Source organism: Mercenaria mercenaria, chromosome 17 (genome assembly GCF_021730395.1).
Source record: "Mercenaria mercenaria strain notata chromosome 17, MADL_Memer_1, whole genome shotgun sequence".
NCBI lineage: Eukaryota > Metazoa > Mollusca > Bivalvia > Venerida > Veneridae > Mercenaria > Mercenaria mercenaria.
In genome coordinates this window covers 53,793,422-53,815,213 of record NC_069377.1, presented here as the reverse complement: position 1 = coordinate 53,815,213, position 21,792 = coordinate 53,793,422, and the positions used below count along the sequence as shown (strand labels likewise).

Sequence of the window (21,792 nt, the reverse complement as noted above, 5' to 3'; positions counted from 1 at the left end):
TAATATAAAACGTAAAAAAAACTTAATACTTGAAATTTTTTTTTTTTACTCGTCTTTGGAGTACTTCATCCTGGGCTTCAGCGGCACATATAAGTAATACTAGTATATGTGCCCAGGATGAGGGATGAGGTAAATATAAAAAATCTCTAATATTAGAGAAACACTAAAATGAATACAAACTAGAGCTATCACTAAAGGTGATGAATGTACCCCCCCCGCATGCACTGACATTGCAATCTGACACACACAAGACTGCATAATTATGTGGACTGTATGTATATAGACTGTATGTATACAGTATAGTAACAAAAAACAAAGTCCCATAACTATGCAGAATATTTATCTAAAAGAATGTAACATGCCCCATGCACAACTACGGTTGGTACTGAACACTTGTGTGAAGTTTCATTAAATTGTGTGCAAGGGTTTGGTAGATTAGGCACGCACAAGATTGCATATGAAGACTGTATGTACATAGTATGTTAACAAGAAACAAAGTCCCATAACTCTGCAATTTTTGTCGCTGAAAGAACCTAACATGCCCCATGCACAACTACTGTTGTTACTGATCAGTTGTGTGAAGTTTCATTAAATTGTGTCAAGGGGATGAGGAGAGATGGTGCGCACAAGATTGTTTCTATGTCTATAGTATAGTAACAAAAAAACAAAGTCCCATAACTCTGGAATTTTTTTTTCTGAAAGAACCTAACATGCCCCATGCACAACTACTGTTGTTACTGATCACTTGTGTGAAGTTTCATTAAATCGTGTCAAGGGGATGAGGAGAGATGGTGCGCACAAGATTATGTCTATGTATATATTATAGTAAAAAAAAACAAAGTCCCATAACTCTGCAAATTTTTTTTCTAAAAGAACCTAACATGCCCCATGCACAACTACTGTTGGTACTGATCACTTGTGTGAAGTTTCATTTAATTGTGTCCAGGGAATGAGGAGAGATGGTGCGCACAAGATTGTGTCTATGTATATAGTATAGTAACAAAAAAACAAAGTCCCATAACTCTGCAAATTCTTTTTCTAAAAGAACCTAACATGCCCCATGCACAACTACTGTTGGTACTGATCACTTGTGTGAAGTTTCATTAAATTCTGTCAAGGGGATAAGGAGAGATGGTGCGCACAAGATTGCGTCTACGGACAGACGGACAGATGACCAGACGGACAGACAGACAGACGGACAGACAGACAGACAGACAACCTGAAACCAGTATACCCCCCCTTACAACTTTGTTGTCGGGGGGTACAAAAAGTGTCTTACCGACACATGTTACCACAGAAAAATGTATTTACTTCTTACATAGGACAAATAATAAAAAAGTTAGAAAAATACCCAATCTGACTAAAGTACTTGATCTTCTAAACGAAGATCTGAGAATGACCCATTCACATTCATCTTCTGTATATTTTGGATTTCCAATGTTGCTATTTTTATTTTCGCAAATCTATTTTTATTTGAACCAATCAGACGACTTGTTCAAATGTCAAAGAGTAAGAAAAATTTGCAGACGGTTCGAACCCGGGACCCCTCGCTTACACAGCAATTGCCCTACCGACTGAGCTAACCGGCTATCTGACATCTTACGACGTAAGAATTGTAGATATCAAAAACCAAGGCTTTTTTAAGCTTGCAGAATGTTGTAAGTTAGCTTTTGATTGGCTAGCGGAAGGGTCGTCAGAACGAGGCTATCAATAGCTCGTGTTCAGATCCTAAGCGTAATAGGATTATGTACTTAGTCAGATTTGAAAAATACCTAAATATTGAAAATCTAAAAATAGAATTTCTAAAAATAGACTAATTCTTGGAATTTAAGGGGAAGTAACTCTGTACAAAAGTTAAACAAAGAGGGCCATGAAGGCCCTGTATCGCTCACCTGACCTACTGACCTAAAGACCATCAAGATTAACATTCTGACCAAGTTTTATTAAGATATGGTCATAAATGTGGCCTCTAGAGTGTTAACTAGCTTTTCCTTTGATTTGACCTGGTGACCTAGTTTTTAGCCCAATCTGACCCAGATTTAAAGTTGGCCTAAAGATCATCAAGATTAACATTCCAACCAAGTTTCATTAAGATATGGTCGTATATGTGGCCTCTAAAGTGCTAACTAATTTTTCCTTTAATTTGATACGGTGACCTAGTTTTTGACCCCACATGACCCAGATTTAAAACTGACCTAAAGAGCATCAAGATTAACATTCTGACTAAGTTTCATGAAAATATAGTCATAAATGTGGCCTCTAGAGTGTTAACAAGCTTTTCCTTTGATTTGACCTGGTGACCTAGTTTTTGAACCCGCCTGACCCAGATTTGATCTTGACCTAAAGATCATCTAGATTAACATTCTGACCAAGTTTTATTAAGATATGGTCATAAATGTGACCTCTAAAGTGTTAACTACCTTTTCCTTTGATTTGACCTGGTGACCTAGTTTTTGACCCCAGATAACCCAATATCGAATTCTTCCAAGATTTTATAAAGGGTAACATTCTGACCAAATTTCATTAAGATTGGGCCAAAATTGTGACCTCTAGAGTGTTAACAAGCTTTTTCTTTGGTTTGACCTGGTGACCTAGTTTTTGACCCCAGATGACCCAATATCGAACTCGTCCAAGATTTTATTGAGGGTAACATTCTGACCAAGTTTCATTAAGATTGGGCCAAAATTGTGACCTCTAGAGTGTTAACAAGCTTTTCCTTTGATTTGACCTGGTGACCTAGTTTTTGACCCCAGATGACCCAATATTGAATTCGTCCAAGATTTTATTAAGGGTAACATTCTGACCAAGTTTCATTAAGATTGGATCAAAATTGTGACCTCTAGAGTGTTAAGAAGCTTTTCCTTTGGTTTGACCTGGTGACCTAGTTTTTGACCCCGGATGACCCAATATCGAACTTGTCCAAGATTTTATTGAGGGTAACATTCTAAGCAAGTTTCATGAAGGTTGGGCCAAAATTGTGACCTCTAGAGTGTTAACAAGGTTTTCCTTTGATTAGACCTGGTGACCTAGTTTTTGACCCCAGATGACCCAATATCGAACTCGTCCAAGATTTTATTAAGGGTAACATTCTGACCAAGTTATATTAAGATTTGGCCAAAATTGTGACCTCTAGAGTGTTAACAGTCAAATTGTTGACGCCGGACGCCGGACACGGGGCGATCACAAAAGCTCAACTTGAGCACTTCGTGTTCAGGTGAGCTAATTCTAAGTACAAGGGGGCATAATTCATGAAAAATTGGTGTCAGAGTTAAGCACCTTGTGTCACATGATGCGGGTGATAAGGTGGAACATCTATTTTAAGTTTGAATCAAATCCATTTAGTAATAACTGAGATAATAGATTTCGGGACGCGACAAAACTGACTCCTATATAGCCCCCCACGAACATTTTCGGTGGGGGTATAACAAAACAAGAGCTGGCAAAGGACAGCAATGCTTGACTACTCAAAAGCCTTCTTAGTAAATTTTTTGTGTTTTAATGTCGCACTATTTTAGGTCATATGATGACTTTCCAGCTTTGATGTGAGAGGGAAATCCTAGGTGCCCCTTTGTGCATAATATTTCACCATGAGCGGACACCTGGGTAGAACCAACGACCAGCTAGATGGCTTCCTCACATGAAGAATTCAACGCCCCGATTGAGGCTCAAACCCATATCGGTGAGGGGTAAGTGATTTGAAGTCAACGACCTTAACCACTCACCCACTGAGGCCCCTGTAAACTAAGACATATATTTTATAAAAATTGCAAACGTGGAAACAATTTTGAGTAGCAGAACTTACCCTCTTATAATGCTTAATGAGATATGCACCAAAAAACCCTTCAAAGTCCATAAAAAAGCAAAACTTCATGTAAAAGCAAAACAGAGTTATTATATCTGTACGTTCACAGTTAACAAGTGTGTGAAGTTTTCGTCAATTCCCAGAAAAGAGGTTATTGTACATACAAAAACCTTAACTAAAAGTGTTAAGGCAAAGAAGGAATGATTAAATACAAAACATGTCAGATCATCCCAGAAAACAAAATCTGTTGCTGAGATATAAGCTAACATGTAAACACTCCGACATAATAGAACACAGACTCCAATGTGGATGCCAACAAATGGGTGACTACAATAGCTCTTTCTACTCTTCAATTGGTACAGCTAAAAATTGGCAGAAAAGACTAAAATTCGTGGTAGCAAAACTGATACAAAAAATGTCTACATAAAGTATTTCATTTCACATAACTGACTTTGTCTGCTCAAGCAAGAATGTAAGTTTCCTAAAGTTGCAACACATTAGGTTCAGTTTTTGAAATTTCATCAAATGATCAAACCAGGCATTTCAAAAAAATTATCCTAAATGTATACACATTTATTGTAACAAAAAAATACCCGAACGTGCTAAAAATGAAGATTCAGCATTTTGAATGGTGCAAAATGATACATAATTTGATACCATAAGTATCACAAGAGATTGCTTTTGATAAAAAAAAAAACGCTTTCTGATAAAAAACAACAAAACAAGAGATCACAGAGTGATCTTGGCGCCCACCAATGTGCCATTTTTGAGTGTTCCAAATTTCAAGACTTATTGACTAGCTCAAGGTCAAATTTCATTTCCGTACACAACACTGCATGTGGTCCAAATTCGAAAGCTGTAGCTTGAGAAATGTGAAAGTAGGTCACTAGGTCAATCTTAAGGTCAAAGTTTATTTCGGTACACAAAACTATGCAAGTGGTCCAAATTTGAAGGCTGTAGCTTGAGAAATGTGAAAGTAGGTGACTAGGTCAAAATCAAGGTCAAATTACACTTCAGAACACAAACCTATGCATGTGGTCCAAATTTAAAGCCTGTATCTTCAAAAATGTGAAAGTATGTCACTAGGTCAATGTCAAGGTCAAAGTTTGTTTCGGTACACAATCCTATGCATGTGGTCTAAATTTGAAGGTTGTAGCTACAGAAATGTGAAAGTAGGTCACTAGGTCAATCTTAAGGTCAAAGTTCATTTCGGTAGACAGAACTATGCAAGTGGTCCAAATTTGAAGGCTGTAGCTCGAGAAATGTGAAAGTAGGTCACTAGGTCAAAATCAAGGTCAAATTCTATTTCAGAACACAGAACTATGCATGTGGTCCAAATTTGAAGCCTGTACCTTCAAAAATGTGAAAGTAGTTCACTAGGTCAATGTAAAGGCCAAAGTTTGTTTCGGTACAAAAAACTATGCATGTGGTCCAAATTTGAAGGCTGTAGCTTGAGAAATGTGAAAGTAGGTCACTAGGATAAAATCAAGGTCAAATTTCATTTCGGAACACAAAACTATGCATGTGGTCCAAATTTGAAGCCTGTACCTTCAAAAATGTGAAAGTAGGTCACTAGGTCAATGTCAAGGTCAAAGTTTTTTTCAGTGCACAAAACTATGCATGTGGTTCAAATTTGAAGGCTGTAGCTACAGAAATGTAAAAGTAGGTCACTAGGTCAAAATCAAGGTCAACTCATGTCAAGGTTCATCTTGCCACTCAAAACCATACCTGTGGTCTGAATTTGAATGTTGTAGGTTATTGACAAGAAGATTTTAAAAGCTTTTCTCTATATAAGTCTATATGAACCATGTGACCCCCAGGGCGAGGCCATATTTGACCCTAGGGGGATAATTTGAACAAACTTTGTAGAGAACCACAAGATGATGCTACACTACAAATGCCAAAGCCCTAGGCTTTGTGGTTTGGACAAGAAGATTTTCAAAGTTTTTCCCTATATAAGTCTATGTAAACCAGGTGACCCCCGAGGTGGGGCCATATTTGACCCTAGGGGGATAATTTGAACAATCTTAGTAGAAGACCACTAGATGATGTCACTTACAAAATATCAAAGCCCTAGGCCCTGTGGTTTTGGACAAGAGGTTTTTCAAAGTTTTTCCCTATATAAGTCTATATAAACCATGTGACCCCCGGGGCGGGGCCATATTTGACCCCAGGGAAATAATTTGAATCATCTTGGTAGAGGACCACTAGATGATGCTTCATAACAAATATCGAAGCCCTAGGCTCTGTGGTTTTTGACAAGAAGATTTTCAAAGTTTTTCCCTATATAAATCTATGTAAATTATAGAAATAAACAAAGGGCCATAACTCACTCAAAAATTGTTGAACTAGTCTGATTTTCAGGGGGACATAACTAGGGTATCAATACATCATTCTGACAAAGTTTGGTCAAAATCCCCCTGGTAGTTTCTGAGAAGATGCGATAACGAGAAATTGTTAACGGAAGGACGGACGGACGGACGGACGGAAGGACGACGGACCACGGACGCAGAGTGATTTGAATAGCCCACCATCTGATGATGGTAGGCTAAAAAACAACCAACTTCATTCAGAAGGGGAATACAGAAAATCAGTATCTGGCCACAGTTTAAACTTTTATAAAGCGACTAACCCACACATTGCGGTTTGTGACTTTTAAAATAATTTACCACCAAAAGGCAATTTAAATGCTGCCACTGTTTCATACATTTACATGAACCTTAATGGTTGATCAGTTTCTAGTTTCCAGAATTGCGGGAACATTCGAGTTTTCGCAGTTTTTCTTATGCACTTTTATAAACCGTTGCCACGATTTACTTTTGTAAACACTGATAAATATAGAAGGAGATGTGACAGTATTTTTAGACACTGTCATCATGGGCAGCAAACCAAAACTGCCTATGTGTAACCTTGACCTTAGAGATCAGGGCCTGGTTTTGCTCTAAATAACAAATGACAAATGTTTCTGGTCATTACTTCCAAGATGGCTGGCTCCATACATGTCAAAATTACAGTCATGTTTAAACATGATCCTAATCCACATCCCCAACCCTTTGTGACCTTCACCTTTTGAGACTAAGAAATGGGCATGGGTCTTGAATGCTGCGAGCAGTCTCCTTGCAGTGAAACATTTCTGTAAATTAATTGAAAGAATGCACAATATAGTCAAAGTTACAGTTTGAGAAAGATCACGCACCACCCCCATGCACACACAAAAACACCTACATACAATAATCAGATTAATTATCACTGTTTATGACTGTAATAAAAGAATCTGCATCTACATGCCTTAAGAATGGACATATCGCTTCAGCAAGAAAAACTTTCCTTGTTCCTTAAATCAAATACACTTTTCCCTATACTTTAGATACCAAGACATATTTTTCATGAACTTTATAAGAGTTTTAAAGAAAATTTTAAACAACTGACTTTCTTCCTTATTCACTAATAGCCAAGTTCTTGTACTAGGAAATTTATAACTATAAAAAATGTAAATTTAACTTACATGGGGTGGATCCTGACTGCCCAGCACAATGGACTGATGTACGAGCCTTCTGCAACAAACTAGCATGCTCCGTGGAGCCAATAAAATCTTGCTTAGTCCTAGAGATGTCATGGTTTCTGTATCCTCAATGTTATATCTGAAATAGTTTTCAGTTCATACTTTGAAATGTCAACACATGTTATACCAATAAAACACACTGTTGTAAGGCCTGTTTAAAAAATGTTATGTTTCCCTAAACAGACCCCCTTTTTTTTTAAATCAAGATAACCTTTAGCCTGCTAAATTTCTAAAATTTACTGGTCTATCATTCAATTTGGGCATGTTCAAAGGGATGTTCACTGAAAATTAAATACTGACTGAAAAGCCAACAGTGCAGAGGTTAGGTTCACTGAAAATTAAATACTGACTGAAAAGCAAACAGTGCAGAGGTTAAAGATTATTGGACATTTCATATAACCGAAATTTTACTTGCGTGAACCTATACCCCTCTCATAAACTGAATTAGTACATTGTCACATATAACCAAAAATAAATGTTCTGTAAAACAAATTTTACACATGATAGCAATACACAAAAAAGCTGAGTTTACAATTTCTTACCGTTTCAAATAAACTTTTCATGATCATAAAAGTAATAGTTTTTTTATCTTGACATGGATGGTTTCTTTTTTTTTTAATAACCTGTGAAAGGAACAAAACAGTAACAGAGCACATACATTTGAATAAGACAAACCAGTGTTAAATGCAATTTTAGTTGGCAGGGAAATGTTTCACAAAAATTCATCCCAAGTTTTCTCCAAAGTACATACTTTTAAGACACATTTATTTCATAGGTTATAACATGACTGTATCATTTTAAAAATGCTTCATTAATTAAATTTTATAATAGAGCTACATCAATTTTCCTCAGTAGCCAAAAAGTAAAAGGGAATCTACTTAAAATGATGTTTGTGAAACGTCTTATTTCCAAGTTCTAACTTTGTCCTAAACGGGCCTTAGAATTTAAGAACTGAATTTAAGCTGTAAAAGGAGAAGACTATTACCATGCGGTCAAACAAAAGTGGTGAGGTTCTTGTAACATGTCTACTAAACAGGATTGATAGAGTTTTTTATAATTTGTTCATAGTTACAGAGTTCCATTTTTTTTGTGTTGATAAATATATATTAAAAACATAATATAACTAGAGCTCGCTAGATCTCTTGGAATTTGAGATAACGTGTTTCAACTGTTTTTGAAATACATGTGTGAAACTTTCAATTACATGAAGTACTATGCTTAAACTTTGAAGACTGGTTTTGCAGTAATCTAGCTCATTGTTGATTACTATTCCTTTTTCCTTAATGTTTTATAACTTAAAATGGCAATCTTATCTTTCCAAGTAGGTTATCATCTCTATAAATTAACATCCTGCATCCTGGTTGAGCTGTTATTGACTGAAAACTACCTAAGCCTTATATTGAGATAAGTTATTGTTTCTTTTCCTATACTAAATATAGCAAAAACTCAATAATATGATTTTATTGACAATCAACAGCCTATATGATCATATGGGCTTTCACTTATGAAGTTTTCATTATATATTCTTTTTGAAACTACACTATTGTTTTGTTGGAAAAAAAGTCACTGAATATTGCTACAATCATAGCTTTAAAAACAAGAGCACTGCCTTGTGGGTGCAGATGCTCATCTGATTTTTTTATCTCTGTATAATAGAAATATTGTCCTACCCCAGGGGTCGAATTTAGCCTAATTTTCTACTTGCATTTTTTCGCAAGTGGTATTTTTTTAACTTGCTAAATGAAAAACAACTTGCATTTTCCGCGACATGTTACTTTATTAGAACATTAACACAAACATCCACGTGACAAGTCCAGCCAATCGTATTTGCGCTATATAAATAGTAACTTATTAATAGATTACCAAAAAACCCACCGGATGCGGTAAACGTCATCAAAATTGGCGCAGGTACTTGTCAGCAGTTGAAAAGACATGCGCACAGGACATGTATCGAGTGTAAATGTCCTTTTACGACGAAAGATGAAAGAGTGCTCCGAAAGAAAGAACAGTGTAAGATCGAGACGACCTTTAGAAATGCACATTATTCGGCCAAAAATTTTCACTCGCAAAAAAATGCTGGTGTCTGAAATCTCACCTTGCAGTTTGAAATTTGCACTCGCATTTCGCGAGTATGCGAGCTTATATTCCAACCCTGTACCCATGATTTTCTAAGTCCAAAAGGGGCCATAGTTCTTGCAAAATGCAATGTAGAGTTATGGTACTTGCTGTGCAGAATCAGCTCTTAATGGTGAATAAACGCTCCAAGTTTTAAAGCAATACTTTGACCGTTCAGGAGAAAAAATGACCTAAACACAAAACTTAACCAAAAAATCTGATATTTTCTAAGTCCAAAAGGGGCCATAATTCTTGCAAAAAGCAGGATGGAGTTATGTTTCTTGCTGTACAGTCAGCTTTTGATGGTGAACAAGTGTTGCAAGTTTTAAAGCAATAGCTTTGATAGTTTAGGAGAAAAGCTGCCCTAAACACCAAACTTAACCAAGAAATCTGATTTACTAAGTCCAAAAGGGGCCATAGTTCTTGCAAAATGCAATGTAGAGTTATGGTACTTGCTGTGCAGAATCAGCTTTTAATGGTGAATAAACGCTCCAAGTTTTAAAGCAATACTTTGACCGTTCAGGAGGAAAAAATGACCTAAACACAAAACTTAACCAAAAAATCTGATATTTTCTAAGTCCAAAAGGGGCCATAATTCTTGCAAAAAGCAGGATGGAGTTATGTTTCTTGCTGTACAGTCAGCTTTTGATGGTGAACAAGTGTTGCAAGTTTTAAAGCAATAGCTTTTATAGTTTAGGTGAAGAGCTGACCTAAACATAAAACTAAACCAGGCAATTGCCAACGCCGACACAAATCAAGTGATGACAATAACTCATCATTTTTTTTTCCAAAAATCAAATTAGCTAAAAAAGAGACATTATTTTGCCATATTAAGGATGTTAAAATTTTCAGATGTAATACAGAAATGCTTAAGAGTATTAATAAGTGTTTTCATTTATGTCATATATTTTCTTCAATAATGATTAATTTACAAAATACTGCATGAAGTTTGATAAAACACTTCCTTGTTGTCAAGTTTAATAACAGCATCAGTGACATGTCAAAATAGGGCAAGTTAAACTGTAATCCATCCCCACCCCACACATCCAACAAAAAAAACCAGCACTTACATAAACTTATGTCTACAAGGTTTTTTTGTTATCTAAGTATATGACCTAGTTCTAGAGATAACAAATACTTTTTTTGTGTCAGATAAATAAATTTCAAATCTGAAATAGCTTTCATCTTGACAAACATTCTCACCAAGTTTCATACATTGCTTTCAGCACATTCCACAGAAAGATGAATCTGTACATTCCACCATATCATAGAACACGTATCTACCACTACAATCTGACTAAAGTACTTGATCTTCTAAACGAAGATCTGAGAATGACCCATTCACATTCGTCTTCTGCATATTTTGGATTTCCAATATTGCTATTATTTTTTTTGCAAATCTATTTCTATTTGAACCAATCAGATGACTTGTTTGAATGTCAAAGAGTAAGAAAAATGTACTGTCAATCCAGGGCTCAAACCCGGGACCCCTCGCTTACAGAGTAAGTGGCCTACTGACTGAGCTAACCGGCTATCTGACACATTATGACATAATAATTGTAAATATCAAAAATCAAGGTAAACTATAGATTTGCAAAATGTTGTAAGTTAAGCTCTGATTGGCTAGCGAAAGGGTCTTCGGAACGACGTTCTCAGATCCTAAGCGTAGCGTAATAGGAAATGTACTTTAGGCCACACCAAACTGATTTGTTCATCGGATTTTTTTCTGAAAAAAATTGAGACGGCGAGCGAAAAAATAATTTAAATATTTTTTTAGGTTTTTGAGAAAATCAGGAGCGAGCGAAGAGCGAAGAGCGAAGAAATATATTTGTCTTCATTTGGATTTCGACTGACTAATAAAAACCTTGAAATAGAATGTACAGCCCTTTTAAATTAAAAAGTAAGTCCCCAGGGATTGAGAAAATCTGACCTGCAGACGCACAACAAAGCGAACTCATGAAAAAAGGGAAATAACATTGTCATACAGTACACTGTAATCAAATAATGCATGCTTTTGAAAATGCTGTTAGAAAATATGTAATAAACCACAATGCATAACCTTACACCATACTTATCACACAAAAGTGACTTGATGTAGCATTCTTAGCTGACTTTACAAGTTTTTGATAATCAATATCTATGCGAGTGTTACTAGATCTATTAAAGCTTCTGATTTGAAATTTAGAACGTTATTTACTGTCAAAGTTACACCGGGGAGAAACAATATTTTTTACGTCTGAATCTAGACAGAGTTAAGCCCCTTTTTAACATAGAATATTTTCAATTAAGTTTTTAATGACCAGTAGCTCTGTACTTTCAAAGCTTCTGACTATTATGTCCCTTTTACTGGACTATTATGCCCCTTTTACTGGCAAAGCCCTGATTCAGAAAAGTCGAGCATGATGTCTTATGTACAGCTCTTTTTCTAACTTTAAACTTTCATAACATATTAAATTTGTTGAAACAAGTCTCAATTAAAGTCTGAAATGGAGATTAAGTGCATTAACATTAGTCTACTAAATGACTGGAAAATTTGAAAATCGAAACTGTTCTGAAAACAACTCTAATGAAAATTTCCTTATCCCACCATTTCCCGTATGCAAATGTGATCATTTGGAAAGGGGAAAAACAAAAAAACAGATAAAAGACATGCATCAATAAGTATTTACCCTTACCAAATAATGTAGATTGATGTTATCAATAAATTAGTATGTTTTTCTTATCAGTTTTCAATGAAATAAATCATTTTTTTTTAGCATGTAATTTGGTAAACATTTGAAGAAAAATGGCGTAATTGCATTTAAGGGGAAACAACTTTAAGGCAACTAATAAAAGTGTTATGATTTTTATAGACGATTGTGCGTAGTATGTATTTATTTTGATTAAAATCCATTGAGAACAATCTAGGACTGAAATTATAAGCATTTATCCCCTTTTTACGTCCGTAAAAAGTAGCGCCCCCAAAAATTTTGGATTGATTTTTTTAATCGGGCGAGAGCAAGCCAAAAACAAAAAAAAAAATTTTTTTTGTGTTTCTGAAAATTACGAGAGGAAAATTTCCGATGAACAACTTTTAATTTGGCGAGGCCTTAGTCAGATTATCTACCACTATAACATAATTTCTATGTCAGTACTAAAACCTTTTAGTAAATAAGTATAGGATAGACAACGAGTGCCGTTGTCTACAGGTATATACAACGAGCAAAGCGGTTGTATATATCCGTAGACAACGGCACGAGTTGTCTATCGACTTAGACCAGTGACATAAAAACTGCAATTATTGAAAACTCTCCCACGCGTTCTATAGAAATTAGGATTAGCGTGTTTTTATAAGAGTAATATCATCTTTGTACCGTTAGCGCTTAATTATCAGTAGGGCATATGAAAGAATGCAGGTTATTTGTATAAATTCAGTTTTACTCAAAACCCGGATTTACTAAGATTTACGTTCATTACACTTTGAGTCTTTGCAATCACAAAATTAATGCTAAACAGTTTAAAAATGGATTTCTCAAAAATACTCAAAATTGGACTGCATGTGAACAATTAGTTTTTGTGAGGAGTTTGCATGTTGGCGAAACACGATGACAGATACGTTGATTCATTGATTCAAGAAGATAGCCAGGTTATTTATTTTCTTAGTTAGTTATTTTTTTTATTTGTTTACTTTGTTTATCAGGTATAGTTAGCGCGTAGATGCTCGTAGGATACGAATACCTTTTACTATATCGTGCCCTTCTTGTAAGAATGATGTAGTTGTTTTACTTTCTAATGGGCCCAAATTGTTCGAAACTTTAACGGACTGTAATTTAGTTTTGTTTAGTTTTATACTAATTTGTTTTAGCTCGATTGTGATGAAGCTTTAATGTTTTAAGCTTATTGTAACCACTCTCGAGGGCCGTTTCTATGAAAACTAGTTTCTGGGGTCATATGAGAAGTCATGGTCGTGCCCCCATGATGCTCGAACCCACGACCACTGCATTAAGCTGTTAAACTAAAAAGCCTTCAAATTTCTATTTTGATACTAGTCTTGGTGGGTGGGAAACACTAGTATGATGTTTTAATTTTACTGTAAAGATGGTTTAGTGTTTATAATCCTTAACAAGTGCATTTGATTTTCTAAGTTTTCTAAACTAAATCTACTGCTAAAGTCAATCGACCGTTAACTCAATCGCCTGTTAAAGTTTCGAACAACTGGATCCAGTTGATTGCAAATGTAACAGGCTGTCTAGCGTCCCTAAAATTCCTACTTTTTCCTATTTTTTTTCAATTTGGCTAAAATTCCTATTTTTTTTAAAAAATCAAAGGAAATTCCTAAAAAGGCCCTATTTTTTCACAAAGATTCCTAATTTTTTAACTTTTTTGCAATGATCAAAAAGAGAAAATATTTTAAATGTTGTTTAAAAGTTCTTCTAATTCAGAAAAAAACAATTTAGCACAGTTCAAAACAGTAGAAAGCTAGGAGACGTCTTTTCCGTAAATAAAGCACTATTTCTGAGTTACTTTTATGTCAATCACATAAAGGTAAGCACATTACATGGTCTTTAAAGTCCGTATTTTGATTTGAAAATTCCTAAATTTAGCCCTAAAATTTCCTTAAAATTGTACCAAATTCCTAATTTTAGCCCTATTTTTTTGTACAAATTGCCCTAAAATTAGCCCTATTTTTTGTCGGGGTATGCTAGACAGCCTGATGTAAGGATCGTGCTGACATGTCTTTTTATAACAAGTGAACATAAAAAGTTACAACTGTTGGAAACGTTTCAGTGAATGTGTAAATTACGTTTTTACCCAGTTGGTTCTACACTACAAATAGTATTATGAAGTTTATTGTAATTCATTTTTATTGATATCTAATAACATGGGGTCATTTTTACAATATTAATATTTAGACGTTGTCAACTGAATTTACCTCCAAGTCAGTCTTATTTTTTATCCCATTGATAACTGGTGAGAATATTGCAAGGTCATTTAACTCCGGCGTTAGCCTGTATTGTTAGATGGTAAATTGGCACGAAATTCACGCGTTTTTTGCCCAAGTTTCCCCCGATATATATACAACTCTACTGTTGTTTATGAAATATAGACGGGTACAAGTCTGCTTTGCGATTGGCTATTTACGGATTATCGTGGTCTAACTATGAATAATTCAATTTATTGATCAATTTTTCACAAAAATGTTGGTATCTTGTAAATATGTTCTTTTTTTGCTGTAACAGTGATAGAACTGCCAATATAATTCCACAATACCACATAACCCCACTTTTTTTACCCAAGTCTATACCCGGTGTAATAGTCAGTTTTTTGCCCAGTCAGATTTTTCTCCAGGGAAAAAAAACAAACCAGTTTATATCTTCCCCAAGGAAAAACTGACAGGGGGAAAAACTCAGCTTTATACATCAGTATATAAAGAAAGTGATCTTTTTTAACTCCATCTGAAAATAAAGAACCTTAAACATTGAAAGTGGTTATTAAGGCCTCTGACTTTGAATCACTTGCCCCTCACTGATGTTGGTTCCTGCCTCACTCAAGGCAATGAATTCTTCATGTGAGGAAACCATCTAGCTGGGTCACAGAAAGTCACGGAAGGGCACATGTGAGCCGTGCCATGGGAAATCCAACATAGTGGGTGTGCGACCAGCATGGATCCAGACCAGCCTGCGCATCCGCACAGTCTGGTCAGGATCCATGCTGTTCGCTAACAGTTTCTCCAATTCCAATAGGCTTTAAAAGCGAACAGCATGGAGCCTGACCAGACTGCGCGGATGCGCAGGCTGGTCTGGATCCATGCTGGTCGCACACCCACTATGTTGGTTTTCCCATGGCACGGCTCATGTGGTCTTCCTCCATCATCAAAGCTGGAAGACATCACAGGACCTAAAGCTGTACGTGTTGGTGCAATGTTAAACCCAACAAGAATTGGTAACAGTTAACAATACCCTCAACCTAGGGACATTTTTCACAAAAAATATTGCATGCCAATAAGTAATAGGGCAACATATACTAACAATGTAAGTAAATCATAACTTAGACTATCCACTAGACTGATAATAAATACATTTCTATATTTTTCCCCTTTTTGTCGAATTCAATTCCACTGAGACAAAAGCCAGTCTTTTTTAGAGATTTTCATAGAGGAATGATGTTAAAATTATATGATATTGGACATAGGATATAGACTGGCTCAGTTCACTACATTCAGTCATAAAAATGTAAAAAGATATATCATAGTCTAGGAGCTAGACTAATCATAACTATATATCATATAAAAATATATAATGCATGAAGACGTTATGAAGTTTGAAAATACCTGGAAATCTATGACTGGTGAATGCTTTCAAATGCAAATACCTGTATTTCAAAGATTTACTGTGATTTTATTTTTAAATTGGTAAAGAAACATAAACAGCAACCCTATATTGTTCACCTGTTAAACTTGGCCTTGAAATCATCAAGATGAACATTCTGACCAAGTTCCATGAAGATAAGGTCATAAATGTGGCCTCTACAGTGTAAACAAGCTTTTCCTTTGATTTGAGTGGTTACCTAGTTTTTAACCCAACATAACCCAGTTTCGAACTTGGTCTAGAAATCATCAAGATAAACATTCTGACCAATGTGGCCTTAAGAGTGTAAAAGCTTTTCCAGGTGACCTAGTTTTTGACCCCATATGACCCAGTTTTGAACCTGGCATAGGAATCATCAAGATAAACATTCTGACGAAGTTTCATGAAGATATGGTCATAAACGTGGTCTCTAGGGTGTTAACAAGCTTTTCCTTTGATTTGACCTGTTGACCTAGTTTTTGACTACACATGTCCAAGTTTCGAACTTGGCCTAGTATCATCAAGATAAACATTCTGATAAAGTTTCATGAAAATAGGGTCATAAATGTGGCCTAAAGAATGTTAAAAAGCTTTTCCTTTGATTTGACCGGGTGACCTAGTTTTTGACCCTATATGACCCAGTTTTGAATATGGCATAGGAATCATCAAGATAAACATTCTATACAAGTTTCATGAAGATATGGTCATCAATGTGGCCTCTAGGGTGTTAACAAGCCTTTGATTTGACCTGGTGACCTAGTTTTAGACCCCAGATGACCAAGTTTCTAATTTAGCCTAGAGATCATCAAAATAAACATTCTATGCAAGATTGAATCAAATCAAAGCATAAATGAAACCTCTATATGGCTGAAAGAGCCAAAATAGAAAATTCTGCCCCTTTCAGGAGCAATAACTCTAGTACCAATGATGAAATTTAGCTGGTTTTCAAAAGAAACTGGGATCTTACTGTGACTTAAGTTGTGTGTAAATGTGGTTAAAATCAAATGTAAAATGTCACTTCTATTGTGTTCACAAGGTAAAAATTAACAAATTTTGGCTCTTTAAGGGGCCATAACTCTGAAAACCCATGATGGGATCAGGCCAGTTTTCTAAAGGGACTGAGATATTATGCCAGTACAAGTTGTGTGCAAGTTTGATAAAAATTGATAGCAAAATGTGGTCTTTATTGAGTTCATAGGCCAAAATAGCAAATTTTGGCCCTTTAAGGGGCCATAACTCTGGAACTCATGATGGGATCAGTTTTCGAAAGGAACAAAAATATTGTGCCAATACAAGTTGTGTGCAAGTTTGATGAAAACTGACTGCAAAATGTTTTGTGTGCAAGTACATATGGTTTTTCTTTTTCTAGGTCAATTTTCAATCTCACTAGGTCAAGTCCCATAACTCTGACATGTATTTTGAGCAAATTATGTTAAAAGAAATTGTGGACGGACGACAGACACCAACGGACGAAGGGTGATCAAAAAAATTCACCCTGTCACTATGTGACAGGTGAGCATACAAGAGCTGTCCGTAAGACAGCTAGTGCTCAACTATTCGAATCGTTGTAACAGAAGCAGGAATATTAATCTAATGTTTCAACCAAAACTTTAACCAGAAGTTTTTTAAGTCCAAAAGGGGGCATAATTTGCCAAAATATATGTCAAACTTATGGGACTTGATGCAATCAACTAGTTTTATAACCCCTAAGACACATGTGAAGTTTCAATTTAATATCTGCATTTGTTTTGCAGATGGTAATTTGCACACAAAACTTTAACCAGAATTTTCTAAGTCCAAAGGGGGCATAATTTGCCCAAAATACATGTCAGAGTTATGGGACTTGATGCAGTGAGGTTGGTAATTGATCTAGAAAAAGAAAAAGTAAGTTTCATGTATTTATTTATTTGGATTTTATGGCGCACTAACACAGTATAGGTTAATCTATATGCCTTTAAGTAATAGCTAAGCACGCAAAACTTTAACCAGGATTTTCCAAGTCCAAAAGGGGGCATAATTTGACCAAAATTCATGTCAGAGTTATTGGACTTGAGGCTATCAACTAGTTTTATAACTCGGAAGACACATGTGAAGTTTCATTGCAATATCTGCATTAGTTTTGGTGATAGTAATTTGCATGCTTTTCCTTTGATTTGATCTGGTGACCTAGTTTTTGACCCTACATGACCCAGATTCAAACTAGACCTTGAGATTATCAGGATTAACATTCTGACCAAGTTTCATTAAGATATGAATTCATAAATGTGGCCCCTAAAGTGTTTAGCTTTTCCTTTGATTTGACCAGGTGACCTAGTTTTTTTTTATCCCACATGACCCAGATTCGAACTTAACATAAAGATCATCAAGATTAACATTCTCACCAAGTTTCATGAAGATACAGTCATAAATGTGGCCTCTAGAGTGTTAACAAGCTTTTCCTTTGATTTGACCTAATGACCTAGTTTTTTACCCCACCTGACCTAGATTTGAACATGAACTATAGATCATCAAGATTAACATTCTGACTTAGTTTCATTAAAATAAGTCATACATGTGGCCCCTACAGTGTTAACTAGCTTTTCCTTTGATTTGACCTGGTGACCTAGTTTTTGATCCTACATGACCCAGATTCAAACTAGACCTTGAGATCATCAAGATTAACATTCTGACCAGGTTTCATGAAGATATAGTCATAAATGTGGCCTCTACAGTGTTAACAAGCTTTTCCTTTGATTTGACCTGGTGACCTAGTTTTCTGACCCCAGATGACCCAATATTAAACTCGTCCAAGATTTTAATGAGGGTAACATTCTGACCAATATTCATTATTTATTTATTTATTTTGTTGGGTTTAACGTCGCACCGACACAATTTAGGTCATATGGCGACTTTCCAGCTTTAATGGTGGAGGAAGACCCAGTGCCCTCCGTGCACTATTTCATCACGAGCGGCACCCAGGTAGAACCCGACTTCCGTAAGCCAGCTGGATGCTTCCTCACTGAAGAATCTAGCCCAAGTGAGGTTTCGAACCCACATCGATGAGGGGCAAATGGTTTGAAGTCAACGACTTTAACCACTCGGCCACGGAGGCCCCCAATATTCATTAAAATTGGGTCATAATTGTGACCTCTAGCGTGTTAAGAAGCTTTTCCTTTGATTTGACCTGGTGACCTAGTTTTTGAACCCAGATGACCCAATATCGAACTCGTCCAAGATTTTATTGAGGGTAACATTCTGACCAAATTTCATTAAGATTGGGCCAAAATTGTGACCTCTAGAGTGTTAACAAGCTTTTACTTTGATTTGACCCGGTGACCTAGTTTTTGACCCCAGATGACCCAATATCAAACTCGTCCAAGATTTTATTGAGAGCAACATTCTGACCAAGTTTCATTAAGATCGGGCCAAAATTGTGACCTCTAGAGTGTTAACAAGCTTTTACTTTGATTTGACCTGGTGACCAAGTTTTTGATCCCAGATGACCCAATATCGAACTCATCCAAGATTTAATTGAGAGTAACATTCTGACCAAGTTTCATTAAGATCGGGCCAAAATTGTGACCTCTAGAATGTTAACAGTCAAATTGTTGACGCAAGGACGGACGACGGACACAGGGCGATCACAAAAGCTCACCTTTGAGCACTTTGTGCTCAGGTGAGCTAGAAAATAAACCAGATATAATACCAAAAATGTTGACCTTGACCTTGGAGCTAAGGGCCTGGGTCTTGCACATGATACATTTACTCATTATGTAGTGAGGTTGGTAACTGATCTAGAAAAAGAAAAAGTAAGTTTCATGTATTTTTTTATTTGGATTTTACGGCGCACTAACACAGTATAGGTTAATCTATATGCCTTTAAGTAATAGCTAAGCACGCAAAACTTTAACCAGGATTTTCCAAGTCCAAAAGGGGGCATAATTTGACCAAAATTCATGTCAGAGTTATTGGACTTGAGGCTATCAACTAGTTTTATAACTCGGAAGACACATGTGAAGTTTCATTGCAATATCTGCATTAGTTTTGGTGATAGTAATTTGCATGCTTTTCCTTTGATTTGATCTGGTGACCTAGTTTTTGACCCTACATGACCCAGATTCAAGCTAGACCTTGAGATTATCAAGATTAACATTCTGACCAAGTTTCATTAAGATATGGTCATAAATGTGGCCCCTAAAGTGTTTAGCTTTTCCTTTTATTTGACCAGGTGACCTAGTTTTTTTATCCCACATGACCCAGATTCGAACTTAACATAAAGATCATCAAGATTAACATTCTCACCAAGTTTCATGAAGATACAGTCATAAATGTGGCCTCTAGAGTGTTAACAAGCTTTTCCTTTGATTTGACCTAGTGACCTAGTTTTTTACCCCACCTGACCTAGATTTGAACATGAACTATAGATCATCAAGATTAACATTCTGACTTAGTTTCATTAAAATAAGTCATACATGTGGCCCCTACAGTGTTAACTAGCTTTTCCTTTGATTTGACCTGGTGACCTAGTTTTTGATCCTACATGACCCAGATTCAAACTAGACCTTGAGATCATCAAGATTAACATTCTGACCAGGTTTCATGAAGATACAGTCATAAATGTGGCCTCTACAGTGTTAACAAGCTTTTCCTTTGATTTGACCTGGTGACCTAGTTTTTTGACCCCAGATGACCCAATATTAAACTCGTCCAAGATTTTAATGAGGGTAACATTCTGACCAAGATTCATTAAAATTGGGTCATAATTGTGACCTCTAGAGTGTTAACAAGCTTTTACTTTGATTTGACCTGGTGACCTAGTTTTTAAACCCAGATGACCCAATATCAAACTCGTCCAAGATTTTATTGAGAGCAACATTCTGACCAAGTTTCATTAAGATCGGGCCAAAATTGTGACCTCTAGAGTGTTAACAAGCTTTTACTTTGATTTGACCTGGTGACCAAGTTTTTGATCCCAGATGACCCAATATCGAACTCATCCAAGATTTAATTGAGAGTAACATTCTGACCAAGTTTCATTAAGATCGGGCCAAAATTGTGACCTCTAGAATGTTAACAGTCAAATTGTTGACGCACGGACGGACGACGGACACAGGGCGATCACAAAAGCTCACCTTTGAGCACTTTGTGCTCAGGTGAGCTAGAAAATATACCAGATATAATACCAAAAATGTTGACCTTGACCTTGGAGCTAAGGGCCTGGGTCTTGCACATGATACATTAACTCATTATGGGAAACATTTGTGCCAAGTAATTTCAAAATTCAAAACAAAACAAACCTGTTAACCTTTGACCTCTAAGTGTGGGTCTTGCGCACGTCACATTGTCTCATTATGGGGAACAGTTATGCCAAATCATTCAAAATCCCTTCATGAATGACAAAGTTATGGACGGGACACGAAGTGTGACAGACAGCCAAACGGACTGAATGATGTGCAGATGGAAGGATGCAGCCTATTTTTAGGTGCCCCTTTTTTTCTTCAGAAAGGTGGGGGACAACAACAACAAAAAATAAATAAAACTCTGTAACAATTAGAACTGTCACAGGAGTGACTCATACCCCCACCATACGGTCTTGTCACAGAAGAATGGCAACCATTAGAAATCTTAAAAATACTTTGGAGTACTTCATCCTGGGCTTTCACATATAAGTAATACTATAGTATAATACATACTACATTTTTGTAAATGTAGTAAATATATTAAATCTCTAATATTAGAGATACACTAAAAGTGAATACAAAAAAGTGTCTTACCAACCCATGTTACCACAGAAAAATGTATTTACTTTTTACATAGGACTGATAATAAAAAAGATTGAAAATATTGAAAATCTAAAAATAGGATTTCTAAAAATAGACTAATTCCTGGAATTTAAGGGTAAGAAACTTAGTACAAAAGTTAAAACAAGAGGACCATGATGGTCCTGAATCGCTCACCTCTTCCCACATGATCCCATTTTGAGTATGACGTCGTGTTTTCAATTATTT

General features: G+C 36.0%; 1 protein-coding gene across 3 annotated transcripts in view; it reads right to left on the bottom strand.

Moving 5' to 3' along the window:
* The window catches only part of LOC123537598 (phosphonopyruvate decarboxylase-like), a 76,649-nt gene that overhangs the window by 32,476 nt on the left and 22,381 nt on the right, over positions 1 to 21,792 (bottom strand). For all 3 annotated transcript variants that reach the window (XM_045321420.2, XM_045321419.2, XM_045321422.2), the window contains exon 3: positions 7,308 to 7,443. In XM_045321420.2, coding sequence (XP_045177355.1) covers positions 7,308 to 7,418 — 111 coding nt within the window. In that variant the 5' untranslated portion in view covers positions 7,419 to 7,443. The remainder of the gene's footprint in view (positions 1 to 7,307; positions 7,444 to 21,792) is intronic.